Consider the following 26001-nt stretch of genomic DNA (forward strand, 5'->3'; position numbering starts at 1 on the left):
TTGGTGTATCGGGACAAGGCAGCTAAAGCAGGCTGGAGTGTTTTGCATTAAAATTTCGCTGTGGATTTGTATGATTTTGGAAATACAAATCACAGCAAACCTGAAGCAAGCCTGGCCTCGTCGTCCGAATCGGAAGACGGTGGAGTTTCTCCGCCACCGCGTAAAAAGCAACGACTATCAGCTGGTACCATGCAGACTAATGGCTGCCCACAGCACAATGGAGAAGCCAGGCAGAGTCCCACGACTTCCCAGCAAAACGGGGCCTGTTCTGCAGCAGCTAATGGGACGATGAACGGAGAAACAGAAAAATCCACATCAACTAGACCAATGTCAAGAGTTGACCAAGACATAGTCCGGTTGATCGGCCAGCATTTGAGGGGACTGGGCTTGAAGTAAGACGTCAGGATCTGTTGTGAATGTGTTTCTATGCTGCCAGCTTGTCGCCCATTTCTGTTTATACGGCCATAAATAGATGCAACGTCACACTGTCACACACATCTCTCTAGGTTATCAGCTGATTTCACTTGACAGTTCTCTTATCTTCTCTTTTGCAACTCCATTTAACTTGCAGAGAAAATATATGCATGGAAATTTTAATACAGAAACTTAGTCATACAAATAATTCAGCAATCATCATCACAGCGAGTAACACTTTGGTAGAACATGTAGGATATATAGTTTTGTTATAATCTGTTGGATTGCTACCTGTTGTTAGAGAATTGTCAGGTTAACATTAGCGCTACAAAATCAGTGAAGTGAATGCATAACACTGCCATGTCTGCTTCATTTCTTCTGTTGTACCTGCATCTACTTTTAGTTTTGTAGACTCTCATCTTGCAATGCATTTATTTATGCACCGTTATCCATTTAAAGCTACTTTACAGTGTTGTAATGCAGGGACCTATTTAAACTGTATATGGTGCTGAATGCATACATGTCATGAATCGTCCTTGCTGGCTAACCATTTTATATCGCTCTAGTTTAGACCACTAACCCTTTGTGTGTGGATGTGTCTGATGTAATTGTTGGATTTGTTTATTTATTTGATTGGTGTTTAAGCTATACTCAAGAATATTTCACTTACAGCTGCAGCCAGCAATTTGAATTCACAGTGATCGCATTAATGAAATTCTTTTGGATTATTGTACTGCGCTAGCTTGCAAACCACCAAGCCACGGAGGCACCCTGGTGTAAATGGGAGTAATGACTACATTTGGGTTGGCTCATTGTTAAGGCCAGCTTCACTGATAAACAAATTGAACCCATGCCATAATAAAGAATACTTTGAATCATGCAAATATTCATAATTTCAGACACATAATTTTTTGTTTGTTGTTATGTATACAGTGCCATGTTGTGTTACAATGTTTCTAAATGGAATTCAACACATTTCACACCTTTAAGTCATATTGGATGACAGGCCTAAATTTTTGTTAGGGTTATCACTCTGAAGAGAACAAAATATTAAACATTTTAATCGTCACACACCTAAGCAATCAAAAGAATACAGATTATGCAAGAAAATCAGTGATTATGTCCATGATAACAAATGACGGAGATTGACGAGGAAATTCTCTCAATGTAAGTGTTAGTGATTGGCACAACTTTAAACACCAGCATTGCCCGACCACATAAATTCCTGTAGTCAGACTCCAACACAGACTTTCCATTGCAAATAGCACATTGACTGATACTGATTTCTACACTTGAATTGTGAACAGATTACTGTAAAACATAAATCAAACAATTACAAAATGTTGAACACTGGCCGTTTATAAACTTGGTCTCAAACAGATCCAGATTTTTCTGAAAATAAAAGGAAAAAAACAAAAAGAATGGCATGTAATAGGGATGAAAATAGTGCAGTCTATGACACATTTCTGTACACCTGGCTAGTTGAATGAATGAATGATTATGGCACCTGGCTAGTTGAAGTACGTTTCCCCATGCCAGTCTACCTGCAGGTCTTTACTGTGGTTATCTAAGCAAAATATTGGTGTTTGGTGTAAAGTGCATCAGTTGATGTAGGAACTGATAATATACACTTGGCTGGTTCTGTCCTCTTACAAGTCTTACCAAGGCACCTGCCTACAGAGCTGCAGTTAACAGTGCTGCAGTTCACAGAGTCATTGGAACAAGTTGCTAACATGACTCTGACTCAGTGTTTTGGATATGAAAACCTGATTTTTTAAATTGTTACTACCTTTCCAAATGTTCAGTAGTGGTATGTATGATGTTAGAGTTTAAAATTTGCTTTGCATGATGTAAAACTTTTGTTTGCAGCCGCACAGCAGAGCAGCTGATAGCTGAGTCAGGATGTATGCTAGAACACACTGCCGCCGCCAAATTCCGGGTCCACATCTTGGATGGAGACTGGGAAAAGGTAGGACACAAAAAATCACATAAATCTATAGTATCACTTACACCGGGAGAGTGATTAACAGTTGTAGACACAAAAGGTGTTTTAAAATATTCATACTCTTCTCAACTCAACCCAACTCTCTCTTCAAAGGTATTAACAGGAGAAAAAAACAAAACCAAAAAAAAACATATTGATTGGAATAACTTGCATACTTATGGCCCAGTTCACTTTTGTAATAATGAAGTATAATATGTCTGATGATATACATATACATTGTAAATCGGGGGCCTCCGTGGCTCAGTTGGTTAGTGCGCTAGTGCAGCGCCATGACCCAGGAGTCTCTCACCAATGCGGTTGCTGTGAGTTCAAGTCCAGCTCATGTCCACCCACCATAAAGCTGGTCACAGTCGTATAAGTGAAATATTCTTGAATACGGCATAAAACACCAATCAAATAAATAAATAAATACATTGTAAATCGCTGCATTATCACTGAAATAAGTTAAGGAGTGATCTGTGAGCTATGATTAGCACAGGTAATATTGCTCTGTTATGAGTGTAAAAAATATGTGAGTACATGTACTTTCATGTGCAGTCTGCGTTATGTGGCTAGGTTAAACGAAATGTGTAAACTCTGCTCTGATCTCTTGGCGTTTGAAAACCAAATGCATGTGTTGGTTGTACACAGAACATTGCCTTTGCAGCAGGCACATGGCAATTGTGCATCAAGATCACAAATACCCACATGTCTGTTTTCCTCTAGGAACAGTACATGTATATACATTTACAAGGTCTCTGAAGATAAGTACATGTACACAGAGATGTGGAAAAGTATGGGCACTTGTACACACATTATGTATATGTTTATTATATAAATGATGATATAACGAGATGTGTTTTTCTTTGTTACATGTATATGTGCACAGCTATATACCCTCTGTTGTTGAAATTCAGGCCTCATGCTGGTTTCCTCTCCTGCTGTAAGTGGGAAGTCTGCCAGCAACCTGCAGATGGTCGTGGGTTTACCCCAGGCTCTGCCCAGTTTCCTCCCACCATAATGCTGGCTGTCATTGTATATATGAAACATTTTTGAGTACAGCGTAAAACACCAATCAAATGAATAAATGAAATGAAATTTAGGCATATACCTGTTAAATATTTTGTACAGGTGCTCCTAGGGCAAATGTACATGTGCAATTTTATTGTGAATGCGATAAAGGTTGTATGCTTTTAGTTGGCTGCAGCAGTTACATGTGTGTACCTGTGCAGATATGTACCCTGCATCTGTGCTGTATGGGAGCAGTGCACAAGTACATGGCCTTGACACTGCACAGTCAGGCATTTGGGATGCTCTGAAATGTTGGAACACATAAGCAATGTACATGTTCACGCATTGTAATGTGTGTTGTTATTGATGTACTTCTCTTTCCTTTGGATTTGTTGAACTACATATTCATGTACATGTAGCTTTAGTCCCTGTTCGTGTGTATGAGTCATGGGTTAAATCAAAAGATTTCCATGTACATTGTAAGCTTGCATATAACAGACATACATATATGCTTAGGCCAAAATTAAAGTATTATATGTTTGATTTTATGCGACCGACCCTTTAAAAAAGCCCCACCAAAAGTTGTTTTTTTGTGGTTTTACATGTGTCAAATTTTTTATGTTATTTCTGTTTATTAGCTGGGTTTTTTTGCCGATTGTTTTAATTGTCATTCTTTGTCCAGGTGACGGATGCTCTTTCGAGATATGTTACTCATTTTATGAGATAATCATTCTAATATGTTCAAGGAAATTTTGTGAACATTGCAGCTGTCAAAGTCTTATGACAGCAAAAGGTAGATTCTTCCGTGAACCAATTCTTTTTGCCACGCCATACCTTAAAAACCCACCCAGTCTGTAGGAATTGAATATCTGAGAATTGTGTGGCTCTGACACAAAAATGTTTACAAACATTGACGACACGTGGACTCGGGCCTATACAGTGTGCTTCCAAGGGCAAGTTCCTCAAGTTGAGGTTCTATGTGTAACCTACATTCGTAGATCGTCTAGTGTATTTATTGTAAATTAAATTAATTCAGTCATCGACTGATATAACAGCAGTGACAGATTGAGACCTTACACCATAATATCAGCTGTAGCAATTTCAAAACGGAATATTTTTGTTTTAAATGCACATTATCAAAAAATCCCCAACAGATCCCCTTTTATGTGTGCACCCACGATTCTATTACTTTAATTTCACTTGTGTCAGAGGCCCCCACATGAGCCCCTTCTGTGGGTATGGAAAAATACCATTCGAGAGATCCCTAAATTTGAGAAAAGGTTAGTCTCAGCTATGGGGATACCTTTTCTGCTCATTAAAACTCTGTGTTGCAGAGCATGTAGCTGAGAATATGTTGGTATAATTTCCTAAACAGTCATTGACATCATCACAGCCAGATGCCAAGAAAACTTTGGTGGATAGAAAATGTATCTGTTTACTGATACATTGTTGTGAAGTGGATGTAGTAAATGGATGCAAGGAAGTTCACATAGGAAGACAATGATGATATTTTTCAGCCTTCGATCTTCATGTAACACAACATGATTTTGGCTCTCCTCTTCCTCTTAAATAAACTTTTAGACAGTGTAAATTGGGACCAAGCTGGTAATCTTGGCTGAGGCTCACTTGGGTGCTTACAGGCTTCAGACTTTAAGACAAGCATGAACATTGAATGATGTATTGGGTCTAATTGAGGAGGGAATAAATGTCTAATCCTTCACAAAGCTCAGTTAAAATTAGGAAATTTAGAAAAATGGATACAGATTTCTCAGAATAGATTTTATTATACTAGCTCGGAAAATTGTTGGACTGAAAAGAATCTAGTCATGAGGTTTGGCTTCACTCCATTAAAAGTATCAGCTGGACAGGATTTTGGTTATATTTTCACATGCTCGCCCCATCTTTACAGGACTCTCTTTTGTTATAAAGGGCTTGTAACATCAAACCAACAATATTTTAATTTTGGCCTTATATGTACACCTTGTTGATCATTACAAGAAAATGCAAAGACATACTATCAAGGTGAAGTGGAACCTTCTGTTTGTGTTTTTAGTGGAGTAATTTTGTGTGAAATAGAACCCTGACAAATTAGCTACATGAAAATCAGCATGTGCCGCCATTTAAGTAGAGTTTCTATATCATGTGGCTGATCACATGGACAGTGTTTATGATGCAGGTTACTTACACTTATCAGATTGTTAAATTCAAAACTTTGCTATTGAAATGTTTTTGTGAGGTCATATAGTTCTAGTGTTTTTAAAGCTGTTTGAGAAGGGTAACTGTGTAAGAGGAATTAATGGGCTGGAAACTGTTCTTTTGTGAGTGACCCACTTCTCTGGCAGTGCAAGCCAGGTGTTGTAGCTTAACACTTGCTCCCAAAGATAGGTCAGTCACTCTCTTGTCATTTCTCTTTACACCCTTTCTTCATTTTCTCTGCCTGTACATGTATTACTATGTGTACATGTTTCGGTGATTTTGTGAACAAAATATTACTTATAGAAATTTCTGTTGATGTCTACAGTATGTTCAGCAACTTAAACAAAGCCCTGGTTCATACTGAGTGCATGTACATACTAAGTATTGCTTAATAAGACTGCAGAAGTGTTGATAGATACACATGTACATGTATTTGCATGCACTCATGTATATAGGTAATATGGGTCATGGTATGTTTTGCATGTTTCGCAAGTTGAACCAAAGAGATTGTTACATCAAGGTCTACAGAAGATAATATGACAATCATGTATTGACGTGGATTTGAAATGTATAATGTAGCATACCTCACAATAATTTTTGGACCCCTCTTGGGAAGAGTGTTTGTAATGTATTCAGTAGTATTTTGTTTCATGATAACATACTATGTGATTATATATATATATATATATATATATATATATATATGTATATATATACATGCACATGCACATATGCATGTGTGCAATCTCTGAAAGGACATGTGTTCATGCCAGTTTCATTACAACTGATTACAGACTTAATGCTATCAATAAATGCCAGTACAGTTTGTTGATATGATGCACTGCAGTATATTCTACCTGCATAATGCTGATAAATATCACACTGCCCCTATCACACTGCTTGGTTTACCTTTCCATCTTCAAGGTACATTGTAGGTTATAACCTCAGTTTCCACAGCATGGGCTGCTTTTGAAGCTGAGCTCTTTTGGTCTTGATCTTGATCTTGTGTTTAGTGCAGTAGGGGATCTGCCTTATTTTGTCTTTGTGAAACAGCCAATCAAGTGATTTGGTTGTGTGTCAGATAAAGATAAAGTGGCCTAGGCCCTGTTAGTACATTCAATGTTTATTCATCCTCTTTTTTGAGACATACAGCTGTAATATAACTGGGTGTACAGTTACTGCAATACAACAGGAGAGGTTGCATTCAACCAGTTGGCTGTTATAACAAACTTCAGTTATACATGTATTTTGATCATCCTGTCCTTTGTAACATGATCTTTTATATAGCCAATCTAGTGCATTCCGTCACTGGTTTTATTTTGTGTTGCATTGTGTTTTGATAAGACTTGATAATACCTTATTATAAATGACAGCACACACACACTTACATATATGTATATCTATAAAGGAAAGATTATGTATATATTTTTGAAGAAATAGAGAAAGATCCCCTGGTGAGGAATTACATAGGAAAAAACATAATAAAATGCCTTCTCAACTTTCTACATTCTGTTATATTTCAACTGCAGTTTCAAACTTCATGTTATTTTCAAGGAATATATATATATATATATATATATATATATATATATATATATATATATATATATATACACACACAGTATACATGATTTATGGTAAGAGTATGAAATGAAGAATTTCTGATTACGGTACTCATACCAGGGCATTTTCTACCTGTGCACCAGGGAATGATATTTGGTCCCATCCCTAGTGATCTACTACCACAAATATGCAGTTGGGGACTGATGTCCCAAAGTACACACTTTTCAGAAGGGCACATCTCTCTAGTGTTAGATCAATTTAGGTTAAAGGGATGAAATCATAAGTGAACATAAAGTCAGCATATGTACATGCTGTATATACATGTACATAGAAAGAAGAAAAAGAGTGCACAGAAAAATATTTAGAAAGTTCTGTAAAGTTTTGAAAACCGAGAAAATGTAATTCAGCATTAGGGACATGGATATTGAGTAACACCAAAGACTTTAAAAATGGTACTTGTTGATGCCTCGCTTAGGCTCAGCACTGAGAGATTAGAGCAAGGAAACAGGACTGATTGGCGCGGTGTCAGTATAATGTGACTGGGTGGGGTGTCATGTCTGGTGTCTTCAGCATGATACTTCAGTGTCGGCAGCACTCTGGCAGCATGGGCTCGCCCTGACACAAGAAGACACAGTATACATACATTTATACACACATGATGACTGCTTGTCTTTATATGACTAAACATTGGTTAAGTACCATGTTAAACCCTAAGCATTCATTCATTCGTTGCAATAGCGTGTGATTCACTATCCCTGAATCTGTGTTTTGCTCTCAATATTTCGTAACAACATCCCTAAAGCCTGTTACATGCATATGTAGGTAGGTAATACAAGAACCTGAGAAAGACAAAACAAGCACATGACTCAGTCTTTTATGTATAGTTTAGTGCCTGTGCATGCACATGTGTGTGATATACATACATATACATGTCAAGACTATTACAGTGTACGTCCCTGCCTTTCAAGGTTGTCCCTGCCTTTCAAGGTTGCTGTTCCGTGTGAATTGGCAGGATAAAAAAAGTGCTGGACACAGATAGTATAATGTCTACTTAAACTGATCTTTCATGATGTTTCGCATGGCAATGAGGGTATTTTATCCGCGCTCATTTGCCTGTACAAAGTTTTATTATTTCTGTAAGAACATACTGTAACCTGTAGTGTAGCATACATTAACATATATGTATGTGTATTAAGCTCACTTCCTTATCTTTAACACAGCAGAGTGTTATATGATGTAGTAGCCAGTGCTGTACATGGGATTATGTGCATATAGCCCTGAATAGTCCACATTCACCATACATGTACTCGTGTACTTATATACTGTATGTATATAAGGTATATGAAAGTACACAGTATGAACGAAATTTCATCAAAATACATTTTCATGTGAACTATTTTCAGTGGTAACTGAAATATGCTGTTATTTACATTTATGAAAATATATTAGAACTACAATTAAAATGATCATTAATTGAACAAATAACATTAGTCCACCAGACTCAAGAAATGAGTTCATGATGCTGGGGATATAGAAAATTTAATATGCTGTTGATGAATAATTATAAAGCAAACACCAAGTTTGCTTGTGTGTGTATTTATTAAGCATGACATATATGTACATGTATTTTATGCTGTGAACTGCAGAAGATAAAGTAAATGCTAAAGAGGTGGTGTTGAAATTTAGTTGTTTGGTGTGTTTTAGTCATTAAAGCAAGCTATTGCTGTTGATGCTTGCACCACATCAGTCAGAAATGCATCTTAATAATTTGAAAAAATATTTTGTGCATATAATGTATATGCATTTCATTGTTGTAGTTTCAATTATCATCCCATTGTGCGTTGTATCCCTTTCGCATGCAGACAGTGTTGACTATGCAACAAATGGGTTTAGGAAGTATCATGTTGTAAGTGCCTAACTGTACCCAGGAGAATGCTTCGAAAGTTGTTTGGTGGTCACTGAAGATGTTCAAGTATACTTGTACAATACAGGCTTGCAATGAGATGTAGGCCAGCCGTACATTATCATACTGTATATATGTAGATGTGAGTAGTGTCCAGTGGGCAGCTGACCTGATTCCCTACTGACCCACAGCTGACAAAGATAATACCTAAAGAGATGTGTGTAACTTAATGCCATAACCCTTGACTGTTCTGCCTCTGCACTCATTCTAGTCTGTGTGCTTGTCTGACATCTGGGCAGAGCAGGCATCTAGAGTTAACATTGCCCCTTGGGGAATACCTAGCTCCTGCCTGCTGTTTTGACTGGCTACAAACCAGTCCCAAGCATATGTGTAAAACTGCATTGATTTTTTTTTTTTTACAATGCAGTGGCCATCTGGTCAGTTCACTGGTGAACCTACATGCGCTGCAGTTCATAGATATTCAACACATGCCAGAAATGGACATGGTTTATACAGGATGTCTGTGTGCCATATAAAGTACACTCTGTAGTTTGGCCACCAGATGTCACCCAAGTGTATATCTTCAACTAATGTAGAAGCTCATATCATGTTTGATATGCATCATAGTGTATACCTACATTTATATATTTACTTACCTTGGTTTTGGGAAAATAACTTCACATGTATGTGGATCTGCCAATACCCTTAAGAAGTAAAGAAGGAATTGGTAGTATTTTTGTGTGGTTTAAAGAGTTAGGTTTCAAATTGAGATGGATTAAGCCAGATTAAATAAAGCAAAGCCATTATTAAAGTTTTATTTGTCATATTTGTGGTAATAATATACACATATATCATTCATGATGGAAATGATGCTTTTAGTATTACATGGTTTCCAATGTCAATCAATTTGGACAATTAATAAGCATTTGTGTAATATCTTCTTATTAACCTAGATGCACACAGTTGATAACGAATTTGGTTGTTCTTCCATGTAGTACACACATTTAAGAATGAAAACATGATGTTTATCCATGTAAATCAGGTTAGATTTAAGATAGCAGATAACAAAACCTTATGTAATGTGAATATGTATGGGTAAATAAATATACCTGTCTACTCCGAGAAGTGTCTACATATAACTGAGTTTCTTATTCAACCTCTCGTTTTTGTTTTTTTTTTCTTCACAAAAGGGGCTTTTGTTTGTGAATGTTTGGGAACTCACGTATGCAAAATATATTAGTGGAAGACAAGCAAGGACACTGATAGTTTTTCTGTTGTTATTGAATTGTGAATGCTTTACCAAATAAATATGGAAGTGGCTGTATGTGCATGTCAGAAAGGTGTTGCATTACCATGTTTTCATTGTCGTTTTCCCCAATAATGGAACATTCAATATTTATGAAGACATGATCAATTTGCAAGTCCAGCCTTTATGCACTCTAATAAAGTGGTCTTGTAATTTGCAAGTTACCGTGTACTTCATCTGCTTTCCATGCTTATAGGTGAGATTGGCGTATTTTTACGCCAGCTTTCTGTTGGCTTAATTTACAACAGTAGATGTGCATATGAAAGCAAGAGATGGAATGCTACTGGGTTACATCTCTAGATTGAAAAATTAGGCCATCCTTAAGATGGTCTTGAATGGAATTAACCCAGACTACAAAGCAAGGGATGGGAATTTGTTCATTAGAAAATAGGGGAGTGATGAAAGAAATGCGCAAATTGATAAACAGTTGTCCAAATGGTCAATAAGAATTAAAGGGGAGTGTCTCTCTTCTACAGCATGCATGTATAAAGGTAGTGTCTCTCTGCTACAGCATGCATGTATAAAGGTAGTGTCTCTCTGCTACAGCATGCATGTATAAAGGTAGTGTCTCTCTGCTACAGCATGCATGTATAAAGGTAGTGTCTGTCTGCTACAGCATGCATGTATAAAGGTAGTGTCTCTCTGCTACAGCGTGCATGTATAAAGGTAGTGTCTCTCTGCTACAGCATGCATGTATAAAGGTAGTGTCTCTCTGCTACAGCGTGCATGTATAAAGGTAGTGTCTCTCTGCTACAGCGTGCATGTATAAAGGTAGTGTCTCTCTGCTACAGCATGCATGTATAAAGGTAGTGTCTCTCTGCTACAGCGTGCATGTATAAAGGTAGTGTCTCTCTGCTACAGCGTGCATGTATAAAGGTAGTGTCTCTCTGCTACAGCGTGCATGTATCTCCCTTAACTTGTACAGTACATGTACCGTAGATGTAATATTTGTTCTGGCTGGCCTTGGCTAGAGTAAAGTAAGCAAATTTTATAGTTTGCTTCTCCTGCTCCCGTATTTCTTCTTTTGTTAAAAGCCTGCATTACAGGTAAATAGCATTAATACACGGATCGATGGTATCCTGTTTTTTTTTTTTTTTTCCAATCAAATCACTTTTCTTTCTGAGAATTGACCATCCAGGACATCTTGGGATGTTTATAGGGTTCATGTTTTTGTGGTTCCATTTTACATGTACATATACAATTTGTTCTTGATTACTTCTTTCAGGGTGATTCATTTTTATAAATAGACACGGACCTATGAGTGTATTTCCTAGGAATTTTGTCACTCAGTGTTAATAAAAGAACTTTGGCAGGATGATTTAAAATCTTGCAGATGAATTATGTCAAAATTGACTGAAAAACATGTCCTATTTAAGACGTGTACGTTTTTGCCTTTATTGCACTTCCTATTCACAAATGTAATTGATGACATTATTATGCTACATGTTCATGTAGGTCTTGGCTGGATGTGAATAAGTTGTTGTAACCAGTTTAGTCGTTGTTATTACTGTACATGTACCTGTGGAATACATGTATTCAGGTTTATACACTCGTCCACTACACATGAACACAGGAGAGGCTCTGTCAATAATGTACAGTGTAAAACATGTGGAGTGATTTAACTCGTAGCTACCTGAGTTAGAGCCAGGATGGCACTATATTGAATTTATCAAGTTTCATATACCACTTAACTGATGTTTAATGTGTTGGATTCTGTTCACAGGCAGATTCAGATCTGAATGAGCTCAAATCTCTAGTGGAGTGTTCACAGGGCATCTTGGTGAGTTTATTACTTCATTCGTAATGGTAATAATGACTACAGACCTAGCCTACTATTTCGGTTTCTTTTGTATTTAACAAACATGATATGGTTATGTTTTTTGGTGTCTTTTTGTTTGTCATGTAAAATATTAAGTATAGATTATTGTACATATTAACCTTCAAGCAACATTTGCTGCCTGTCCCTAGTAACAGTCAATATTTACAATAAGACTAGGGGAGAAAAAGATAATAGTCTTGACTATTAGCTGCATGTACATTATACAAGGATGTTTCCATGCTGAAGAGCTCCAGATGTCTGTGTTTAAAAGAGATAATTATGAATAACATGGCCCCATGTGTTATGTCTATACAGCACATGATCATGATTATCTTAATGGTGGACAGGATATTCTTAAAATCATGCATGGGATTTCTGAGTAGAGCTGGCAGTTTGCTCATGAAATCATCTACAGTGCACATGTGTGTCAGAATTTTTGTCAGTTGCTGTATTTCACCTAAAATTTGGTAGATAAAAATGCACTTTCTGACGCACATAAAGACCTTAAAATGATTCATGTCAGTGCTTAAATTTTACTGATAGAAGTTAATCAAACTTCACAAAAAATTCTTTTGTGTTTTTGTGTCACTTAAAAATGCTAAACTTTAAGTGAAAGACATATTGTGGTTTTTGTTCCTCATTTGTTTAAACCACCAATCAAGTCAGTTAAATGTGTCATTTAGGACATGTTCTCAGATGCTTTTAAATTGTTTTCTTTGAATCAATAAAATCTCAAGTTACGTTTCATGTCATATTTTCCCTGAGCAGATCTTACACAGTGTTTTATGTTTACAGGTGCTGTTTTGTTCTTGTTTCAGTGTGTATGTATTTTGAATGCTTATGTACATAAATCCAATATGATTTTGGATTTATACTAACCTGTGCGGCTGATATTCTAATCACATTACAGAAAATGCGTTTCTTGCTGCTGGAACAGAAGTATTTAGAACACCTTGAAGATGGGAAGGTGATGGAAGCACTGCACTGTCTACGTCATGAGCTCACACCCCTCAGATACAACACAGAGAGAGTTCATGAACTCAGCTCGTAAGTTCACCTCATGATACAGAAAAAACAACGTGTTAGATGCCTGTGAGGCTTGTGGGTTGTGGCAGAGTGGTTAAGATGTTTGTCTCTCTGTCATAAGGACACACAAGCTACGGTTCAGTCATGACCTTTGACAGGGAATATGTACAGATCCGCTCTCACTGCTTGTAGGACCTTTTTCACAAGAAGCCATTGATGATGCTTGGGTGGCTGTTTATACAGTGTAATGTTGAAGACCACTTGTTATCCATCAATATGGTGTTCATTTTTGACATGTGAAAGTTTGTCAGAGACTTGCCAAACGTTGGTGGTTTATAGTTGACACTTCGGTTTAATCCACCATAAAAATGGACTGTCATTGGACTGTGAAAAATTCTTGAGTTTGTCATTGAATCAACAATCAAATGAATAGATAAATACTAAATAGAAAGAGTACAGGCGACATAACTGTTAGTTTAGATTATATTGCTAATCTGGCATCTTGAATCATCATCTACATCTGTGTTAAAAATAGATTTACATGTACAAACAAACTGTTACATTTGTGTATTTTGTTTTCAGCTATATGATGTGTAGTGACCCTCAGGCTTTAAGGGAGATGGCCAACTGGGAAGGAAAAGGCCTCAATTCTAGACAAGTAGTCATTGAAAAACTTCAAGGTAATAGTAATACATACTAGCAAATAATGTGCAGAACCTTATGCTTGTATCTAGGCCTACTGTTTATCTATTACTGTTACATTCCATTTTCAAGCATGTAATAAATGTTTTAGCATTTGTGAAATCTGCTTTAAAATAGAGCTGAAATTAAGTGTTTGAGCACCAAAATAAAAGACAATGAGATTATGTGTAAGAAATGTAAGTTCCCTTACAAAATGTTCATGTCCATATATCATGGGTGTTGTGTGAGAACTTGTTCCATGGTGCTAAATATGATGACATGATTGGTGCCATTTTGATCACATATTGATCCCAGTTCATGGTTCTTTGAGTACATATGGATTTATAAGCACAGCTCATTGTTTTATTGTTCCTGGTTTACATTTAATGGATGGTATACTCTTTACATCTCTGCTTGGTCTATGAAGTACACATACATGTTACAGGAAGCATAAAGGCTCATTAGTCTCTGAATGCGTTCAGCAAAAAGTTTGGCAACATACATGTATGTATAGATTGGTTGGTTATGTTATGTTATTGATCTTTCATGGCTATTGTTAACAGAGATCATCCATCAATACAGATGTACATGTATGTTTGATCAGTGTTCATTCATATCTGATTTTGATTAAATTGATACATGACTTGCCTTTTGTGGTTCTGCATGTGTCACTTAAACCATCCAAGATGTTCGTGTATCATATCACCGACAGTGCCAATTGCGATGCTATTGTCAGACCTGCCTGTAGCTGTGCTAGTTTATATTTGGCAGCATTCTTACCACCGTCAGTGATGTTGCCCCCACGTCGCCTCCTTACCCTCTTAAACCAGGCTGTAGAGCTGCAGAAGGACAGGTGCCCCTATCACAACACCAAGTGTGACAACAACCTGGACTCAGTCTCCCTCCTCATAGACCATGTCTGTAACAAGTGAGTAACACATTTGTACTCATTTCTCACTCTACTGACAGAATGTACTCATGATACTCTTGATGGTAATATGTTTTGAAACGTGAACAAATTTTCTTCAGTTATGAAACTGATTGCCATGGAACAAGCCTTGAGCATGGCTTGAGTCAAATTTATAATGAAATACATTTTACTTCAAATTTTACGTTCTTGGTATTGGTGGCTGTAAACGGTCATAAATTTTTTAGTATTTGATTGTAACTATGAAATAATTTGGATTGACTTTGCACATAGGCTGATAAGAATGAAAAGTTCCTAGATGCTACTGAACAGTTACTGAAAGGTGATTTAGTACTGTATACACTGTACTAGATTAAAGAAGTAATGCCAGAACAGTTCTCTTATGGAACAGGACTGGCAGAAATCTTAGTAGCTGTGTTAATATGCAAGCAAACTACTCTTTGAAGAATGTTTGCTCAGTGAGTTCTGAGGTATTTTACAAAAGTGTAATCTATGATAGAAATGTGTAATGTATGAAAAAGATCTCCTTGAAGCCATGTGTTGTAGAAGTTGTTGAAATTTTCTCTTTATAGATTTCTTTGTGTTTTATGTAGAGACCAATTTCCATGCAATACCATTAGAGTTTTAAACGACCACTGTGATGAGGTTTGGTTCTGTCGCTTCTCACCAGACGGTAGTAAGTTAGCCACAGGCTCAAAAGATGGCACAGTCATTATCTGGGACATAGACCAAGTAAGTTTTCCATTCCTTATGTCGACAATTGGGTTAATGTTGGATGCTGTATTGACATTACCACACTTTGTGCATACAGTGTTTTTCAGCACATAATGATTGGTGTACCATTATTTTGAAAAAAAAATGTGTCTCAAACAATAATGGATTATACAGTTTGAACACTGGGAGTCATAATAAGCTGTTAAAGAATAACGTAGTTCTGTAAACCAAAGCCATTGTTCACTCAAGCTGAATATTGCTTATCTACGTGTACAACATCATATGTACACAAAGTTTGTATCAAAATAGTTTTCACATTTATGTATTTACTATATGAGGTAATGAGACATTATAATTAGTTATAGGGTGGACTATTTACTATAGTAAAGAGAGCCTCCATATGTCAATTTGTGTATGATTGCCATGGTTATAAACTATAACATTGCTCCTCTACTGTTGTTAAACTGGTGTCTAAGTCTGACTGTTCAGACCAGGAGCTATGTGTTTTCAGGAGACACATGATCTGAGACATAAAAGGACCTGTGAGGGTCATTCCTATGGTGTGTCATATTTAGCCTGGAGTCCAGATAGCACTTTTATCATAGCCTGTGGACCAGACGATTGCTCCGAGCTCTGGCTATGGAATGTAGAGGTAAGATATACCGAAACTCAGTGCACCAGTGTTAATTTCTGTCAGCCTTCATTGGTTTGTCTATTTATTTATTTATTAAATTGATTATTGTTTACCACTGTGCTGAAGAATTTTTCACTTATGTGTACATGACAGCAGCAAGGTTTGTCGGTGGAAGGAACCAGTGCGCCCAGCATAAACCACAAACCTTGGCCAAGAACCTGATAAACAAGCCATGATTATTAAGCAAGGAAATGTATTAAAGCAGAACATATAGGTACATGATATTAAGCTTTACACATTGTTTTGAGTGAATAACTGAAATATTTGGTTTTAAAGTACCAGTGGCAGTATTCCAGGCATATAATGGTAAAGGGTGTTTTTTGTGTTATAGTATACTTGGAAGAAGTGCATTGGTCTTGCTGGTTCTGCTCAGCTTCTGATCATAAATATGTGAATGTCACTCTTGCTGTTAATTGCAGAAATATGGGGAGATATAACTTTACAGTCTGTGATGTACATTCACGGCACAGTCCTTATGCTGTCTTTGTTGATAGATTCACAGAAGCACATTGACACAGAAATTCATCTAGTAGTTTTTGTTGTGAGAAGAGTCTGTAGATATAAAGTTGAGATGCTTTTGGAAAACATTAATTGTGATGTCATTCAGAGTTGATTTACTTGTAGACTGGGGAACTTAAAGTTAAAATGAGTCAGTCTCCGGAAGACAGTCTGACCAGTGCAGCCTGGCATGCAGATGGCAAGAAGTTTGTCACTGGTGGCACGAGAGGACAGTTTTATCAATGTGTAAGTTATCTCCCTTGATGAATGCTCTACCTGTACTGAAAAAAAAAAAAAGAAAAAGTGACAGTCATGAGTCTCGTAGCAAGCCAGTGATAGGCCATTGTGGGTATTGTACTGACATGTACATCCTGTCTACGCTTGTCCTCCAGCTGTGAATTTTGAAGTCATTATGCATCATCAGGACTGAATTCCCCTGCGGACAATCACAAGTTCCTAGTGTAAAATAACTGGCGGACAAAAAATCAAACCTAAGAAGCTATTAACTAACCCTGATCCCAGCCCTCCTCCCATCTGGCATCCTGATTCAAAAATCCAGCGTGGATAATTACGTTTATGGCCAAGTTCTGATGGACAACCCCACACGTTGTCTGGAGTGGACTTCATGATGTTGTCCTCTAGTGACAGGGCTGCAGATTACACACCACATGTACTTTCCAGTGCCAATGTTATGCTGAAACTATTCTTAGCCCAGCCCAAATTGAGTCAACAATAACCAGGGCCCTCTTATAAACTATTATAAATCTCTTCTTGTACATAGAGTTAAATTTACAAAATTTCAGTTCAGAATATTTTGTGCTAGACATAAAATTTTGATGGGCAAATTTAATTTCCTGCAATCATCATGTTATCCTGGTTCACGGCCACCATCACTACATTGTGCTATGTTAGCTGGGAGACATGCCATCTGGAATCAAGCTACCCGAGAATTATATATGTGATTTACACTGGTTTCAAGAGCCATATGCCTAAGAGCTGACCTCTGGTCAGTGAATAAATCCAGCAGGAGGCAACCAGAATGTCTTTAGAAATGAGTTTCTTAGAATGGGTTCACTGACACTGCCATTACAGATTAAACAGTGAGCTCCCTCAGGTGCTGCAATCTTGTCAAAGCTCACGTGGTAAGAAAAGTGTTCACAAGTGGGCAACCTGGAAAAAATCCTTAAAATTGAGCCCAGCATCATAGTGTAAATACAGCGTCTAAATCACCATTCTCCCTGTACTGAAAACACCAAAGACAACCCTCCTCTCTCAAATGTGTATTGTAATTATTTGATTCTGTATTTTCTCTCTGTTTCAGGACTTAGATGGTAATGTTTTAGATAATTGGAAGGTGTGCGAGTCCAGTGCCTGGCTTGTCAGAACGATGGCAAGACAGTGTTAGCTGCTGACACACATCATCGCATTCGGGGATATAACTTCGATGAATTTTCAGACACTAATTTGTAAGTTGTCCCTGTCATATGCATAAGTGTTTCACATTCGCTTTTTACTTTGTCTTTAACTCCAAGTCCAGGTAGTGTAGTACATGAAAATGAGTTTTATTCTGTTGTTTTTTTCTGTACACAGAAATATAGAAATTTGTTACATGATGGGATAATGTGAGTTTGAGTAAAAAGCACTGTTCTAAGTTTGAAATATGTAGATGATTAGTAAAACACCAATGAGATTGTATTTCAAGTGTGGTCTACCATGGTTACCTTTCAGGTGATTTATTAGTTATCTCTTATCTCTAAAGCCAACTATCATTATACAGTAAACATTGTTCAGTACTGATGGAAAACCCAAATGAAATAACTCCTGAATTGTAAGGTGTTTTAGAGGTTTATAATGGTTTCTTCACACTCAGAATACAAGAGGACCATCCTGTCATGTCTTTCACTGTGAATGAAGCGGGCAGACTAGCATTGCTGAATGTAGCAACTCAGGTGGGTATATTTTTTGAATATACATCTGTGTACTTGTATCTTTCATATTATTGAGTTCATTGGTTTACCACTTTCAGCCATTTTCTTTTCTAATTTGTCTTTTTCAGTGAGAAAAGCTTACCAAAGGAAATTCTGTAGTGGAGAATCAACTGTTGCAAGTTGTTGTGTCAACTTAAGCGTTTTTGTAGTAATGTAACAACTATCGATTTTTTTTTCAAGAATTGCGTGGTGTCTTGTCAGACAAATAGTAATAATAATGAATGCTCTTTCGTGAGCCACATTATTTGCGTAGTAGAATATAATACGTAGCATGGTTGATCTTTCGTGACAATGTTGCATGGAGTTTTAGTGCAACAGGATTAGAGCTTTTAGCCACTGGGAGTCCAGTCTATTGTACTCTATATAGATTATTGCTGTGTGTGTAAGATTATGGACAGTGACTTGGTGTATGATTAATTATACGGGAAGGTAAATCTGAATTCTTTGAAGCTTACATGTAATCTAGGGATGTCTGATAATAGATTATACAATCTCTGTCACATTGACACAACCAGGCATTGAGATATCCATGTTCGTAATCAGAATGCCACAAATTAGACCCACCAATTCACCTTGCTGTTCATATTTGTGCCTATGGGAATAGATCATGCTACTCAGCCTTTTCTCACACTGGCAGCATTTGGTGTACTTGAAATGAAGGCAAAGAACAAAACTGTCAGAAAATGAATTTCACATTGATCAGAAACAAATAAACCCTTCATATATAACATTCTTATGATCAGTTTGACAAAGGATTGACGTCACAACAAATGTTTAAATTCGTCTGAAAGGAGAAGGTTGCTTTGTCTTCCCGGATAGCTTAGTGGGATATTGGAATGTTTTAAAGCCTTGTATTCCTGAGTTCAAATCCATCTCTACCTTATACCAGAAGGCGCTTTCAGGTGATACAAGTTATCACCCCTCACCACTCAAACCACAATCTCACAAGTGTGGATTCTTAAAAAATAATCAACTGCGCAGACACTAGGGTGATGGCACTGCGATCATTTAAGTATGGATTTTTCCTTTTGTTGTGTGATCTCTTTATGGGTTGTTGTGCGTTTATTACCTCTTGATACAGTATTCTAGTGAATCACAGTAGGTTTAGCCATAGTGTGACAAACAAAATCCAAATTACACGTTCAATCTATAGTATAGTATAGTATGGAAATTTTAATTTTTTGTATCTGCATGATTGGCAGGCTTGAAGATAATATTTGTTTTATTTATTTGGCAGGGTGTTCATTTGTGGGATATAAAGGATCGATGTTTAGTTCGGAAGTTTCAGGGCGTTACCCAGGGATATTACGCCATTCACTCTTGCTTTGGCGGCCTCAATCAAGACTTCATTGCCAGTGGCAGTGAAGGTCAGTGTTTTACAGTGAAATATATATGTATGGACTCGTGTATACAACATGTACGTGTATCTTACTCTCAAGTAACTGCATGCACCTTTTTTGGGCGTTCACATCATGGAAACAGAGGGTTAAATACAACTGCGTAGATTTTTGAACATCAAAAGTTTGCAATTAAGTGATTTTGTGGTGAATTAAAAAAACTTTGTGATTAGGCCTGAATGTGTAAGTGGACTTATGCAGTGGAGAAGAAATATTTCCAAAGATTTCCTAGCCATGATAAATTACTACACACAGAGGTTTTGTAACTAATATTTGAGCATATTTTAATAATTGATACATATTCAGTGTGCCCAACATTCTATTGCACCTTTATCATTTGCCTCTGCAGATCATAAAGTATATATTTGGCACTTAAGACGTGAAATGCCAATTGCCATTCTGGAGGGTCACACGCGGACAGTTAACAGTGTACACTGGAATCCTCAGATCCCCAGCATGGTGGCCTCTGCCTCAGATGACGGCACTGTGCGGATATGGGGGCCTATAGATAAATCCAGTTTAGGTACAGTATTTGACAATTCTCCTTTCTGTCTTCCCCAGTGTACAGTTGAGATACATATGTATTTATGTGCAAAGTGTCTTGGTTTTACAACAGTTGAAATGGTTGTGCCTGGAGAACATGCATCAGCATTTAATTTCAACAGTGACTTTCATATGGTACAATACCAATAATATGGCTTCAGTATTTCTGAAGTGGCATTAATGGAGATCCCCATCAACTTTATTTTCACTCAAAATGTTCAATAGACACAATATTTATGCTATATTAGTCTGCATTCAAAAATATATTAACTAGTTGCATTAAAAAAAAAAAAAATCAATGTTGGACCTTTTGCCTGTCTTGTTGACCGTCGTCGCCAGGTGATGTCATGCCAGGAAGACCAGCCTGGATTATGTATTGAAAGCCTTGCAAGGCATTGACAAATCCATACAAAACTCACGCTTTTCCAGAAGCCATGGTGTGACTTAATCTGTTACTACCCCTACATGTACACCTTTTAACTAGCACCCTGAAAATCATATAAGTAAAACAGTTTTATAACAAATATTTTGAAAGATAAGAGACTTGCATTAGATACAACCACTTGAAAAGCATGTAGTGGTCCAGCATTGCTGATGAGTGATACCATGGCCGATTTTCACTTAATCACCGACCACCATAGATGTCACAGACGCGCTACCATCTGGTTTGGCTGACACAAATTGGACATCCATGGAATGATGGTAGTACCCGTGGAGAATTTGGCATGGTTTCACAGTAGAACATAAATTTTTATAACAAAGTCAAGCGATACTTGTTATGTCAGGAAGATCCAAGCAGTCTGGCCAATGTATCGTGAGTGGCACGGATGAGAACAGTCTGTTGCTCAACACCATTGAAAATAGCAATCGAGTTAGTATTTCTTGATTTCAAAAAGTAGCACCTGCAAAAACAAATAAGGCTGGGATTGTATTGAATGGTAACAGTGATTGATAACTCGTGGAAATGGCAATTTAAATTTTGTCTGGGTACTCTGTAGTGCTGTAGGTGCATTGCAAGGCTTTCAATACATAATCCAGGCTGGTCTTCCTGGCAAGACGTCACCTGGAGACGGCGTTCAACAAGATAGGCAAAAGGTCCAACATTATTTTTTTTTTTTTTAATAGAACTAGTTAATACATTTTTGAATGCAGTGTACAGACTAACATAGAATAAATACTGTGTCTATGGAACATTTTGAGTGAAAGTAAAGTTAATGAGGATCTCCTTTAATGCTACTTCAGAAATACTGAAGCCATATTATTGCTATTGTACCATTTGAAAGTAGGTGTAGGTGAACTCAGCTGGACGGCCGCCTGGTAGCGTTGTGGTCGCTTTAGGGCAAAGACTAGCAGCTCCCTACAGTTAGTGTGTCATCCTACTGTTTCAAACAAACAAGTAACTAGATAACTTATGCATTCTGGGAGTGAAATCTTATTTTTTTTTTTGTTGTTGGCTTATTTTTGGGATATAAACTCGTTAGTTTTTGTGGAAGGCTTGTCTGAATTAGCAGGTCTCATACAACTGTGATTGAGTCCTTCATAATCGAAGAGTGTTTTTCATGAGATCTTGTCCATATTTTCTCAGTGTTTCTTTTTCAGTCTATGTATTTAACTTTACAATGTCTTCTGTTGTGTTACTGCAGTCATAAGCCACACATAGGCATGAAATAGTTTTGAAATTAGTTGTAAATGTGTAGCGATTGTCTCCTGTGATCTGTGATCTACACATAAAGATGCCTCACATACCTGCAGATCATGTACCACTGTGACGTCACAAGGTTCAAGGTAGATTAGATTTGCTGATGTTTTTCACTAAATTCTCCCCCGTTTTTCCCCCCGTTTTCTATGTTTGAAATAAGCAGAATCATTTCATGGGACATCAAACTATCAATCTGCTGGGGATCTGCTTTAATTCACACTTCATTTGTTTGAATGATACATGATGAGTCACTCTTCAAAAATGTACATGTTTCTTCATAATTATGGAGAAAGCAATGTTAAACTTGGGATAGTAATGCTTTCAGGAATAAAGCTCATGTTACTAGAATTCACATAATTCATTTTAAAAAAAGAGTGTGCAATCTGCACAAAGGAGCTGCTATAAATTGTTGATGCATTACATGTACATAACTGTGCCCAAAATGAATGTTGCCTCTCTTTCTGTTCTTTTAATTTCAGCCAATGAAAATGAGTCCGGTAGGAGCACACCAGTATAGCAGAAGGCTGGAATAGAGACAGAACTTTACATACCAACTATAAATATATTCTATATGTCTTGAGTATATATTGTACATAAAGCAATCCAGGAGTGAAAGCCTCTCTAATGGACTTTGTACTATGAGGATAACAATAAACACAGTTGAGTTTTAAACAACCTTTGAAGGAGACCACCACACTTGATCAAGAAAACAATGCAAACTTCAACAGTAGGCAAATGAAAGAAAACTGTGTGACAGTCAAGAAATGTAGTGATTTAAATGTCTGCATCTGCCAGCTTATCAGATTTTAGTGTAGGCTGAAGTGTTTTTTACTGGGGTTAGAAATTTGGGGATATTACATATAATTACATAAAGATGGATCAAGGAAGAAAAACACGGCATAATTCCAACGTCCTGTTCTTAGATCAATCATGTGACTGCTAGAAGCGTGACCAGTGTTAGTATATCACTGATGTTACAGAAAGCAGACTGAACTGTTTTTGATTACCTGCAATTAATGTTTATCAAGGACAACATGAACAATACATATAGGCCACTACATGGGATGCTTACAGTGAAATCATGAAAAAATACTGCGCACCACTGCCATGCATAAACTGGAGTTTATGAGAGTGCGTATTGAAACAGAATGAAACATATTATTACGGTTTGATAAGTATCGTAATGTTTCTGTTTAAACAATTTCAGCTTGCTCTGAAACCTGGCAGTTATATTTTTTAGTTCCTTACTCTGTCATTTCATTAACATGAAAATCTTAATTGCATTAATTTTTCTGATATGTTCTGCAGCATATAAAGGAGATTGGATTTCTACATTTAGCTGTTCCAGGAAACCTACTCTATATTTGTGAGTGCTGCAAAATGGAAGTCTTGGCATAAGATCCTTCAGTACACTTACATGCTTCACACATGGTCCTTTTACATCAAAAGTTTTGAAAAGATTATTTTCTCATTTTCTTTGTGGAAGCAGATTCTGTCAGCAGAGAGGAGTAATTTTGGCTCACACCAAATGTGTCTGCGTGTATTAAGACAATGTCCTATTTCCATATACATGTATGTATTAGTCAGTGACAGAAATCTTTACTCTAGTGTACTGACTCCGTGCCAAGTGGCCTTTTTGTATTCATTTTCTAATTAATTTGGCAGTTAGTAGAATGGTCTGTATCTTTGGGAGATATGGTGCCGTCTTTGTTTTCATTTGCACTTTATGTTTATTCATCTCGTCATATTTATGTACAACCATTTCTACCAATGTTCACGCGTGAAGTTGACCCAGTGTGATTCATGTCCCACCAGTTCACTCTTGCCCTGAACATAAACAGAACACTATCAACTATTGCCTACTGTTATGCTGCAGTAGCATTGTTACAAAATATGCATTCCGTTATATGCAAAGTGCCAATTTGTCTGTGGAATTAAGAACATCATAGATCGTACATGTCAGTCTACCCATTTTGGATATGTACATGTAATGTATTACTTACCTATGTGACTTAGATGGGCCTACAACATTTTAGGGTAGATTATGTCAAGTGGACAAGTTTATGTGCATATTAATAATTAGATTATTGCTTTTTCACAGCTACAGAGGTCTTGAAAAATGCTTATTCCTTTCAAGGGTGTGCCATGGTTAAAGATTTTACTGGAAAAAGAAATGGCCAGATTTCTTATCTAATATATTCATACACAATAATTCTTTATTCCATTGATGGAAAATTTTACGATACACAGCGAGATAAATAATCACACAAACAAATTTGAAGATCATCATTTTAATGTGTAACATAATTGTCATTTACGGATATTACACTTAACATTTATTGAGATTTGTTTTGATAAGTGTTAAAGGTTAGAGTGCTTGTACATGCAGGCCTACAATCCAAATGTGGTCATGTCCCTAAAGAAGCAGGACCTCAAGTTTAGGGGAATGTACAAATGTGGATGTATTTATGAACCTAGTACAACAAGGGACATATGAAGATACATACATGCCTCATAGCAGATCTAAAAATTAGCTGTGTTGCAGCAGTCTGAAGAGCAAGTGTAAAGTAATAATGCAAGCCTACAGTGTTTTTCAATGAAGTTTCTAATGGTCTAAAGGTTATTATTTAAACTGAGTGTAGAAATAATCCATACCTGATCCAAAGTGAATTAACAGAAGTTTGCATATAGACAAATCTTTCAAATGAAAGCAGTTCTAAAGAACTAAAAATAGCTAGCTTTGACTGAAAAAATGTTCTGATATTTTTTTATGTATTCGTTTAAAAAAGCTGAAAAAGAAAAACCGTACCAGATTTCTTGATTTTCTTCTAGGTCAAGGTAATTGCAGAGTAAGTAAAAACAATAGTGCTAAAAGCTTTATGAGTATCTTAAAATACCTAAAGCTGACAACAGACAGCTAGAGGTATAAGTCCAAGGACAGTGCCTAAGCTATTATCCACCATCGGTACATCAAGTGAATCAAACACACACACCTTAGCCAAACTGAAAGTGCTTTGTCTCCTTCCCTTAGATTCTATCATTTGTTCCTCTGGCCTGTGGATGATTGTTCCCTGTGGACATTGGCCCAGGTTATCCTCAAACAGATTGTATGAGGTTATGTCCAAGCAGTCAGTGTCTTTAGTCTAACACATGAATACATCTTGTTCAGGTAGGCAATAGGATTTTGCATTCAAGTTAACTTGGTACCCTTCACATACTTATGACCTTATCTGCTGTCGTCATGGCTTGGTATAATATTATATATGCATGGTTGAAGTTTTTGTACTGAACTCTCACAAGTCAGTGGTTTGTGCCATTTTGGGCTAAATTTCCATGTTTGTGATACATCATATATATAAATGATCTCTCCTCAGTCATCAAGTTCCAACTATGGTGAACAGTTTGTATACCACTGGTCATGTATTAACTGTGGTGAAAATTTATCTCCCACAAGACTATGGCTAATAAGTTTGCGGTCTGTTGTGAGAGGTAATGCATGCGTGTGTTATTTTCACGATTGAACTTTGTGTCGGCATTTTAATAGTTTTGAAGGGTGTAACTGAGATCCACGTGTCAAAGTGAGACTTTTTATATAAAACTTTGGGAAGCAATGGTGAAAAAAAACAGTTTTAGACTT

At 36.9% G+C, this 26001-nt stretch overlaps 1 protein-coding gene across 1 annotated transcript; it reads left to right on the forward strand.

Moving 5' to 3' along the window:
* On the forward strand, nucleotides 1-25413 carry LOC135466396 (WD repeat-containing protein 26-like). Its single transcript, XM_064743843.1, is given in 15 exon segments — nucleotides 1-392; nucleotides 2284-2383; nucleotides 12101-12157; nucleotides 13107-13243; nucleotides 13805-13902; nucleotides 14675-14831; nucleotides 15425-15563; nucleotides 16057-16197; nucleotides 16864-16983; nucleotides 18059-18086; nucleotides 18089-18203; nucleotides 18608-18686; nucleotides 19963-20092; nucleotides 20472-20645; nucleotides 22844-25413. Coding segments are annotated over 15 exon segments (1716 nt in total). The 5' UTR covers nucleotides 1-189; the 3' UTR covers nucleotides 22882-25413.
* Nucleotides 25414-26001: the final 588 nt, after the last annotated feature.

This window comes from Liolophura sinensis, chromosome 6, assembly GCF_032854445.1.
Source record: "Liolophura sinensis isolate JHLJ2023 chromosome 6, CUHK_Ljap_v2, whole genome shotgun sequence".
Classification (NCBI taxonomy): domain Eukaryota; kingdom Metazoa; phylum Mollusca; class Polyplacophora; order Chitonida; family Chitonidae; genus Liolophura; species Liolophura sinensis.